The 10,388-nt window shown below is 48.4% G+C and overlaps 3 protein-coding genes across 3 annotated transcripts; 1 reads left to right on the top strand and 2 right to left on the bottom strand.

Moving 5' to 3' along the window:
- Positions 1–3,519: 3,519 nt before the first annotated feature.
- On the bottom strand, positions 3,520–6,229 carry E1B28_005106 (uncharacterized protein; the record flags this gene model as incomplete). The annotated part of the gene is made up of 4 exons (XM_043149650.1): positions 3,520–4,148; positions 4,204–5,199; positions 5,255–5,311; positions 5,365–6,229. 4 exons carry the CDS (start codon positions 6,227–6,229, stop codon positions 3,520–3,522), a joined length of 2,547 nt encoding a protein of 848 aa, XP_043014257.1.
- A 1,176-nt stretch (positions 6,230–7,405) lies between these two features.
- Positions 7,406–7,875, top strand: E1B28_005105 (uncharacterized protein; the record flags this gene model as incomplete). Its single annotated transcript, XM_043149649.1, has 2 exons — positions 7,406–7,630; positions 7,684–7,875. 2 exons carry the CDS (start codon positions 7,406–7,408, stop codon positions 7,873–7,875), a joined length of 417 nt encoding a protein of 138 aa, XP_043014256.1.
- A 1,725-nt stretch (positions 7,876–9,600) lies between these two features.
- On the bottom strand, positions 9,601–10,388 carry E1B28_005104 (uncharacterized protein; the record flags this gene model as incomplete). Its single annotated transcript, XM_043149648.1, has 2 exons — positions 9,601–10,274; positions 10,328–10,388. 2 exons carry the CDS (start codon positions 10,386–10,388, stop codon positions 9,601–9,603), a joined length of 735 nt encoding a protein of 244 aa, XP_043014255.1.

Genomic DNA, 10,388 nt, shown 5'->3' with positions numbered 1-10,388 from the left:
AGTCTAGACCATATGTTACATAGAGTAATAAAAACTGTGTTAATAGTAAATATAGCTATTGTAAAGTGGAAGAAGCAACTAGCAAGGTTTAGACCAAATGGGTGCCAGAAGTCCTGATGCATGGTCTAGACCATACCTGTGGTCTAAACCAAAATGAGTGGTCCTAAACCTGGTCTAAGTGACCTCTTAGATGGATCATTTCAGTGAGCAAGTTACATCTAACTTGGTCCAATATGATGGCTGCCTGAAGTGCACGTGGATTACGTTTCAACCGACGTAGTATTGTTTGTACGTATAGGTCCATAACTCACCTCTTCTCCTTGTTGGTCGGTTGCGATTAACCGGGAAGAATAAGTTTTTCTGTGTCGACATTCGATATCCTTAAAGACCGGCTTCGAGGTTGGTACCTATCACTAAATCCACCGAACGACGGCATGTCCGAAACGACTCCGACGTTCTATCAAGTCTGTTAGTTCTCTAAGTTTTTTCATGTCACTGTTGTACTGATCTAACATACCAAGCTTACATCCGATCTGCGAAAGAAACAGAAGACGGAATGGTACGTGTTCAGACCGTGGCACGTCCTCTCAACGCACGCTAATACATGGCTAGTTTTACCGAGTGAAGGTGATTCAACCTAGCTGATTTATTCCACCGTCGTCACCCAAGTCTTACCTCCACAATTAGTGGTTAGGATATCCATACACGCAGAATAGGTAAGGTTAACCATCCCGTATGCCCATAGTTGATGGTTATCTGGACAGTTGGGAACCTGGGGGAAACCTGCAATACTGTGAATTTTCCATCGACAACTTTTGGAACAACGTGGCTCCTGGCGAGACTTACGACAAGGTCGGGAGGCGAATCTATCATGCTGGTCACAATTGGTTAGAGGTGCAAAGTACGTTAAATAAGTTACGGCGTCACGGCTTTGTGCTAACAACCTCACCCAGAACAAAACGAAAGTACGCTTATTCGACTTGTTTACCCTCCTTTTCTCATACTCCTTTTGTGGCAGTGGAGTTAGAACACCAACAGAATGAAACGCTGCCGCTTCCAGAGAACGTAGGTGCTGCAGAGGATGAAACCGAACTGCTCCCGCAAGATCCTGTTACAGAAAATGACTTGCTTGCACAAGGTCGACGGGCTGAGGACCTATGGAAGCCACCGTCTGATTTTGGTCTTGATGCTAACAATTGTACCCAAAGCTACCAGGTGCGTATCCTCTTGACGCTATTATGTGTTTGGTCTAAAGCAGCGGTAGGTTGTCTGCGATTGTCTTTCAGAAGGTGAGGGTGCTGCCTTCTTCAAGCGGGCAAAAAAGGAATTAACAGACCCTAACGACGTGGTGAGGATTTCTGTATTCACAAAACGTTCGCCTGCTGAGCATGTTCAACAGGATTGGTTGAGCGACAGTCCCTGCCCAGTAAGTTGTCCACAAGGGCCGCCCGTATCGTAAGCTCATCTTCCATTCACAGGTCTGCTTTGAGACCTTTGATATAGGCAAAGGGTGCCTAATGACATGCTCTGATAAAAAGAAGGTGTATTGCGAGGACTGCGTTGTGGGACTGCGTAAGGGTGGAGGCCTGGTCCGTTGTAAGTGGAAATGAACGCTCTGGCTTCGGGGTCCTCATTATCATACTATAGGCCCTTTCTGTGGGGAACTCACATATCTCGTATCCACCAAATGGGTGTATGTGAATGATGAAGGCGCCAGGCAACGGGCTTATGAGGATTCATACCGGGGGTACCGCAGGGCGAAGAAAAAAGCCATAAAGGCCAAGAAGAGAGAGGCCAAATATGGTGAGCAGGATGAGACCTTTACTTTACCAGCCCCGTAGTATTGCCCTTCAGGCGCAGACAATCCGTGTACAATAGCTTATAGCCCATATCTTTCTTGATTCTAGTTCTCCAGTATCTTTACTCAGTTAACTGGACCAAGATTTGACCCGTTGCAGCAGGAACATTCATGTGTGAAAGCCAGAAAAAAAAGGAGATACAAGGTGATGATTTGCCGTCGGTTGGTTTGTTAGAGGGAAACGCAATGAGCGGCGCTAGGAGAATGGAAATATAGCATTGGTGGCGAGGCCCATAAATGTGTTTTGGCTCTTGGCCAATTGTTATTTTGCAAATGTAATCGTGGAGCCCGATAAGGCTAGCTATGCAGCCTGGATGTCCCCCTCAAGTAGCTTGGAGCCATCCTCAAGTCGTTAGCGCGGTTTGGTTATTTCCATAACTGAAGTTTAAACGCTCCGAGCGCTTGACAATAGCTACGTTTAGTCATAAAACGGAGTTACAGAGCCACATCGAACGATGGCGGAAATAAAAAGAAAAGTAATCATCTCTCTGAGACAGTGGCTATTAGCATGACCATTAAAGCGGTAAACAAGCGGGGTACTCGCTTTCGATCCCATGGAACGTAGCGGAAGTTGTCGAATGAAGGAAGCTGATCTACGGGAACGTCAATGGCAGCCAACCAGCCAGGTTTGGACGCGCTGAGGGTCGGAGCACAGAGCGTATCCTCCGTAAAACAGAGCCACCGCCTTTCGTGCCTCCTTCAATGCGTTATGCCTGAGGCTGCCCCTGCTCCTCTTCCTCTTCCTGCGCTTTCCGAGCTTCTTTACCAAGGAGTCGCGTTTTGGCCTTCTTCAGTGGATTGACGGGCGAGAGAGAACATCGATGCAGCGGCAGCGTTGGCTGCAAGGGCGTCAAGAGGAGATGGTTAGATGGGTTGGCCCCGCCGTCACTCTTGCGGGGCGTACATTCGACGAGGGCCTCGGTTTGAGTGTTCTGGATCCTGCTGATCCTCCAAAGGAGTGGATTCATCCAAGTCGAACACATCCCGTCCCTTTCCTCTCTCAAGCCATCCTCGAGATTAAACCATCAAACTGGGAAGCGGGAACAGGCAGCAGATCTAAAAAAGACGGTTAGCTACCCTCACCGAACATTATCAAGGCAGAGCGCAAGTGAAGGAAGCTTTCAGCCCGCAGAGGCAATATTTGACAGGCAATACGGCAGCCTTGCCTTTGGATGGGCTGAGCTGTCTCCATGCCTTTCAAGCCTTCCACACAGCTGACTCCGTGACCGGCAGGGGAAAAGTAACAAGGATAGAAGAACGAACCGGCGAGAGACGAAATATCTTCCGTTTGCGTAGCCCGTGGCAAGAGGCGTCAAAATGTCACATGCGCTACAGGTATCACATGACCGCGTCAACGTTAAGAGTCTGGAGTCGATGAGCGACGAATGTGAGATACACAACCATGCAACTTATTCAAACAGCTCAACATATGAGTCCGAATGGCAGTACATCTCACTCTCGTAGAACCTTGGGGTGACGAGGTGAATCCCAAAAGATAATAAATCCAATGATTGAAATCTAGCTTGCGAGACGGTAGGGTGGTAATACAGAGATATCGCGACAGCATTGAGATGCAAATGAGAGAGCATGAAAGAAATATGCGTATAGAAAAGAAAAAAAATATGAACAGTGCAGAGGATAAGGATGCAACATGTTGAACATTATGATAGGGCGGCGAGAGCGTCCGTATATGGCGGCGGGGGATCGAGAGCTGCCAGGATCGTGCTGTAAGTAACATGGTCGCCCAGGGTTTCGTGTTTAAACGGGGGAAGCCCACTGGGAAAATCAGGGGCCAGGTATTCGTCCCGTGCATTATATCCATGGCGGAGTTGTGTCCGAAGGCTCTCTAAAATCCGACGGAGAGATTCATATTGGGGAGTGATAGGCTGGTGTTCCACAGACCTGTGCATCCAATCAGACTTTTGGCGCCTAACATCAACCAAATTGCCTTTGCACCACCCTTCAAATGGTGGATTTTGGATTTCTCGCCCGTCCTCATAACAACAAATTATCCATGCAAACACGTACACCATCAATTCGAGGTCGTACCAAACGAAGTGTTTCTGCAAGGTGTCGGACTCCTTAGCAAGGGTCAAAAGATCGCGGGCAATGAAAGGTTTAGTTCCTGTTCGTTGTTTGGAGCTGGACTGGCGGTCTTCGTCCAGAGTACACGCCAAATCGAAGTCATTAAGGACCCCAAACTTCCTGTCGCCTTTCACACGAAACATCAAGTTGTTGATGCTGACATCACGATGCATAATCCCCGGAACAGTGACCAGCCATTGATGACCTGCCAGAGGATATCAAGACTCATGAATCTGGCGGAACGAAAACTAGATACTCACAATAAACTATGTTTTTGAACGCCAATCTCAATTCTTCAGGCGCGGTGAGGTCTGTAATCAGATATAATTCTTCCACAGCCAAGTATCGGAGAGTCCGCTTTTCGTAATCTTCCCCGAAAAGGTGTTCGAATGACACGGTACCTTCGAAATCCCCCGAATCGACCATATCCGGAAGGTGATTCAAAACCCATTTTTCCTTAGTGTCTTCGTTCGCCGCTGTGCTCGCTTTGTCAAGGAAGAATTGCTCGGGTTTCCGAGTCGTCGGAGCGCTCGAGATCTTCAAGATCAATTTTCGAACCTTTCCTTCACCAAGCAACTCCTTGCTCTTAGCCTGCATTCTAATCGTATAAGTCCCACGGCCAATCAAGCCACGGGGAAAGACCCGGATATCTGCCACCTCAAACCTGTGGTCTCCGGCATCGAGCATCTTTCCCTTGAACATCGATGCATCTATTTTCCTGTGAACGACTGGATATCGAGGGAGAGATTGTGTAGTAGGGATAAGTTTGTCAAAGAAACCCCATTGCGACCTGGTCAACCTTGAGAATGCAAGCAAGATCTGTAGCAACACATTCGGAGATTCCACGAAATCAAGAGTGTCCGAGAAGCAGCCCCCCGACCGCGTGTACAGGAGAAGTTCAAGTACGTTGTTGGTGATGAGAACCCCAATGACATGTGTGCGGACCCCTCCTCGATTGAACATAAGTTGGGCATATCCAGCGCACTGCAGCAGGATCTCCACAGAAATCACCTTGGGTCGTTTTGTTGGACGACCTACGCCTTGCGCGGGTTCATCATCGCCTCGACGACGTTTTGACGAACTACTCCTAACGCAGGAGGAGGCACCTGAAGCACCCACTCCGCTGTCGTTCAGAGAGCGACGACCGCCGGTGCTTCCACCTCGGGAAGTAGCATAAGATTGGCTATCCCCATCACCGATAGGAGAGTAGGAAGCTTTCGTGAGTTGTAAGTCCATAGTTTGGCTGATCGATCTGTCTGGAAGACAGTCTATCAAAACCAAGTCACAAGACGGCAAGATAAAAAAGCTCACCTGATTGTCGGATGACAGAAGATGTAGGGGCAGATCCTCGCACTTGTTGAGAAGCGCCTACACCCACAGTTAAGCTCAGTTCAAGAGAAAGTAAAAACATCTTCACTCACCAGATCCCTTTATATTCTGTTGATAATCCTTGTTGTTAACCTTGAATTCGGCGAACATGAACAGGTCACTCCACATCAGCGGAGTTTCGGGAGGTGACATGATCATCTCGATAATTTCCTCGAGAGTCGGTGTGGAGGCACTTCCCGGAGTCCAATCTGTTTTCACCGTTTTCACATTAGCCTTCTTCTTTCCCTCAACCTTCACATTCTCAGACTCTCGAAGCCGAGCTTTAATCGCCTCGACCTTCGCGTTCTTCGACTCTTGAATCCGAGTTTCAATCGCCTTCATTGTAGTACCAACTGTGTCTGGCTTTCGGTCCGCCTCTGAGCCACGAATATACTCAGGGTCGTTTACACAAAGCGTAAACCCCAGTTTGTTCTTCGTGATCTTCTTGTCCACCATCTGCCCAATAGCATGTCTGCATAGTTCCGTGAATCTTGGGTACCTTTCCTCCTCGCGCACAATCGGCTTGCTGTACCCCTCAAGAAGCGTGAAAAACTCTGGAGATTTCATGATTTCGTCTAGGACCTCGACTTCGGCCGATGGAGGCGAATCGGATATGTGGAGGACTGTCGACATGAAGAGCTTCAAGTCAACTTGTTTGTCATTCAAAATGTCAAAACGAAGGATTCCGTCCATGTCCTTATGAGTACCATATTTTCGTTGTGATGAGACGCTGTTCCCTTGCTGTAAGGTGTATTTGCGAAGCTGGCGAGGTCCGAGCCATGACCGGGCGGCGGGGTGCGAGCGGGTACGGGATGAGGACCTAGATAGTAGTTGAGCGATGGTGGGGACTGATTGTGAGTGGAAGGAGGTGGGGGCATAATGTGAATGAACAATGAACTTACTGGGTGGATTGCCCATGGTGGTTGGAATATAAAGGCGCGTTGTCACATTGTCACGTGTAGGCGTGTGGCCAGGTGTGGCCTGGGTGACTCACGTTCGCTAAATTCGGGAAGCTGCAGCAACTTGGAATGAGATCCTCATCTCTGCTCAATGACAAAGGAATTGAATACACGACAGGGTTCGCTCAGAACGGATATCTGAACTAAAAAGAGCTGATACGAAAACAGGGAGGATAGATCCAGAACAGATATCTGGACCAGGATGCGGAAGAATCGAACGGGCGTGACAACAGCCATGCACAATCACAGGATGGTGACAGTTCGCGGATGTCACAAGGGTCGGTCACAATGCTGAATCCGGATCTGACGCTAACTTAGTAACTACAACGTTGACCATCACTCAGATATCTGTTTTGAGCTGGACGTTCGTCGAAAACTTCTCACTCACTCACTCTATCTTTCTATCTGAACTCTCTCGGTGCGGTGTTCAAGCTCTTGCGTTCTAGTTCGCCTATTCTTGGGCTGCGTTCGTGGGTGCGTGGAGTTCATTACAAGTTCTCCTCGCTCCTTAACTACTAGATCCACCTGCCAATAGTTGAGTTCTGACAGGTTGACCAATGTCAACTCGACGGGCTGGTGAGTTGGAGTCTGGAGAACCTTTGAACACGATCGCCACTGACAGCCTATTTCCCACAAGGCCCCAGCGCAAGTCCATTGGTGGCAGATTTGTGGAGAAACCCATCTCACTTCAACCTCAGTCTGGACGATAGGACAAAAACGTATGAGGTCAGTCTCATATTCATCTGAACGCTCGTTAATCCCCGTTCATATATTCTTTTTTCTTCTTCTTCCCGGCAGGTGGTTCGGCGCTGCCTCTCGATCGCAGGAGTTAACGGGCGTGCTCTTCTCTTTAGAAGAGTTAAGAGGGACTCGCAGGAGCCAGTGAGTTGCTACCCCTTGTCGCTGAGGTTGGGTTACTGATCCCAAGTAAAAAGGACTGGCAGAACGAAAATGAATGCTGCGTTTGTTGCTTTCAGTGTGAGCTCAAATCATTGACCAGATCTGACTCCTCCCACCCAGATCTGCTACGAACAAGAGCTGAATCCTCACAGCGCATGCTTCCTGGCGTGCACTGACAGAAAAAAATTCTACTGCGGGGGCTGTGTAGAAAATCTTAGAGAAGGGAAGGACCAGGATGGACGAATCCGTTGTGAGTGATATCGAGAGTTCCCTATCATCCTATTCAGCTGAAGATGAATTGGCAGGTCCTATCTGCAGGCTTCATAGCTACTTTGTGAATGTTCAATGGGTGTTGGGAGATCAGGAAAAGAGGGAAAGTGCTGCAGACGCTAGAAAAAAGAGAGCTCATCGGAGGAGGAAAAAACTGCAGAGAGTTAAGGCAAACGAAACGAAACGAAAAGTAAGTCGATCTTTATTAAGGATCTACCTCGTCTAATCTCACTCCGCTTGCAGCAAAAAGACCATGTTGCTGTAATCAACATATCCGGCGACGAAAACTACCAGCAAGAAACAGTCATCAATGATTCCAACCGCAGGAATAGAGGGGTTGAAGGAGGGAAGGAGGTAATCGAGCTTACAGACGATGAGGACCAAGAGATAGAGATTATGGAGATTTCAGATGACGAGGAGGTGGAGAACCGATAGCATGATCTTGGGTTTACTTTGTATACTCAGTCCGTTTGATTTGGATTCTGAATTGATTCCATTTTTACTCCTTTGGCCATGTTAATGGCCCAAAACAAGCTCGGTCTTGAAGCGGAAAAGAAAGGAGGCAGGAAACATACATGACTTCAGGGTGTCAAGGATATCACTTGCTAAATATCCCTGCTTGCTGCAGCGCTGCCCGTGATAACAAGAAGTTTATAGGGTTTGAAGCCCTTGTATTAGCAGCGTATTATAGTGCAATGATATATATAATTATACATATGACGACCAAGAATGAAAGCCTAGAAGAATCAAAGTTCACTCCAAAAAACTACAAGCAGCGTCTGGGTAGGATTGGTGGGTGGCCAAAGTAATTAAAATACGTCTGTACAAAATATCGAATCAAAACCCTCTCCCACTCTGACCCAGGAGCAAGGAGCACCGGGAGATTGGGGTCATTCCTCCTATCCCATATGTTACTTTTTTCCCCCGGCCATGAATGCATCAACAATGCGAACGCATGAAGAGCATCAACATGGTCACCCCATTTCTCGGCTGCAAACCCGTTCACAAACAGTGCATCACAGACGGTGAATACATCACCCACATTACCAAAGATCTTGTCAATGAGTTGGCTTCGACTTCGACGATGATTGGCCAACGCCACTGCTAGTTCGGCTTGCGAGAGTGACAGTGAAGCTTTTGGTACACTCTGATCCGCTGCCGAATCGAGAGCGACGAGCTGGTAACGGAAGTTAATCAAGCTGAGCTCGTGTAACAACCGCGACCTCGCGGAATCGGAAAGACTTGGTGGAAGGTTGGATGACATTATAGACTGATGGGGGGGAAGCAAAGTCAAGACAAGTCCTGATGCTTCATGGTGGTCATGATCAGCGTTCGTCTTTGGCACCTTGCCTTCGGGCCAAGTGCCAATGGACCATATACTGAGAGCTTTTTTCCAGACAGCGTTCGACTTCGGCTCCACCTGTACATTGGGGTCTCGACACTGAGCCAACCATGGCCCACGCAATTGTGACCATTGCTCGAGTAGCGGCACGATACGGTCATCTGAGCTCCCACAGACCATAGCTGGGTCTGGAACGATTGTCAACAGCTTGGGAGACTTTCCTGGAGTGTGCTGTCTGAGGGGGTTTCGGGTGTCAATCGTGGAGTTCATATCACACCAGGATAGAAACAAGGGAGGGAGCAGCGGATGGGAGAGGTCTGAAAACAGATTTCGCGGAGATTGGGGTGCTACGTCCCAAAAAAAATTGTCAGTCACTTAAAATGGAGCATAGAGAAATCACTAACGATTCACTCGGTGTTTTTTTCCGCGTTGGCGATGCTCCGGTTTCGTTGAATAGGGTGACGACGACGAAGTATTGGAAACATTTCGAGAAGGGCCAACGAGAGAAGTCGAAGGGGAAGAACGAGTTGTTGATCTGATTGCCCTGCTGATGCACCAGGGGTGTAAGACGACGAATAAGCACCGGGAAGATGCATGTTTTCAAATGGACTTGAGATGTGGAAGCAAGATATCGAAGCTGTGCGTATAGCAGCAAATTTTTCGTCGGAACCCACCTGAGAGTTTGAAAGAAGGACAGGATAAGGAGGTGATGCAGCTGTTACACAAAGGCGAGGCATAACCAAAGGCTGGACACTGAAGATGAGCTGATTATGGAATGAGCTGTAAGGCCGCACAAAGTAGACCGGAATGCCAGCATTTCATAGTTCCAACGCGTCGCGATCATTCCAAACGAATGCGCTGATACGGTTCCCGAACTCAGCGTGCTCGCGTTCATGCTTCCCCAATGTGCGACTCCTGAACTTCTCCATGTAATCCAAGACAGCCACAGAATACAACCAACTTCGCTGGAGTTCAGCAACCCCTCGGCGAATGTCTCGCAATGACATGGGAGAACGGGATATACGCGTTAGGCACACTGTAAGGTTGTTGTCAAATTCAGTAAGTAGGGCCAAGAAGTCGTGATCCTTTCGAGTTGAGCCTCGGTACGCTTCTGTTCGAGTACGCAAATGCTTGACGACATGTTCGAACGGTGCCGATATCGCTGGCTGCAGCACACCCTCCCTTCGATTCCTGTCAATGTACTCCATCGATTCCGTCGATATCTTTCCCCATATACAGGACTCATCAAAGTAAGGATGGTTTTGTGCTGTAGGCCGACAGGGAATACATGGAAGGTAGGCGTTGGCGCGGTTGAATGGTTGTGGCCAAAGGGCGGGGTCCTCTACTCCGTAGAAGCCATCTTCACGCCGATACAGATCCCTCGTAGAGCCAAATGGTGGAAGGGAAATGAAAGGAGAGTTGGGAGAAGTGATGTATTCGTGAGTTCTGGGATGGAGAGATGCGACGCGTCCGTCGGTGTAGGTGATTTCGGCTAGGAGACGCAATTAGTAGTCAGCACTTTGCTCTGCAATATATCGTACCTACCCGGAAAACCTTCAGGAGGTATGTTCTTCAGCAAAGTTTGTTCTGAAAGCTCGGACAACAT

Source organism: Marasmius oreades, chromosome 2 (assembly GCF_018924745.1).
Source record: "Marasmius oreades isolate 03SP1 chromosome 2, whole genome shotgun sequence".
Taxonomy (NCBI): domain Eukaryota; kingdom Fungi; phylum Basidiomycota; class Agaricomycetes; order Agaricales; family Marasmiaceae; genus Marasmius; species Marasmius oreades.
Note: the sequence above shows the minus strand (reverse complement) of the source record. Positions and strands in the feature narration are given on the sequence as shown.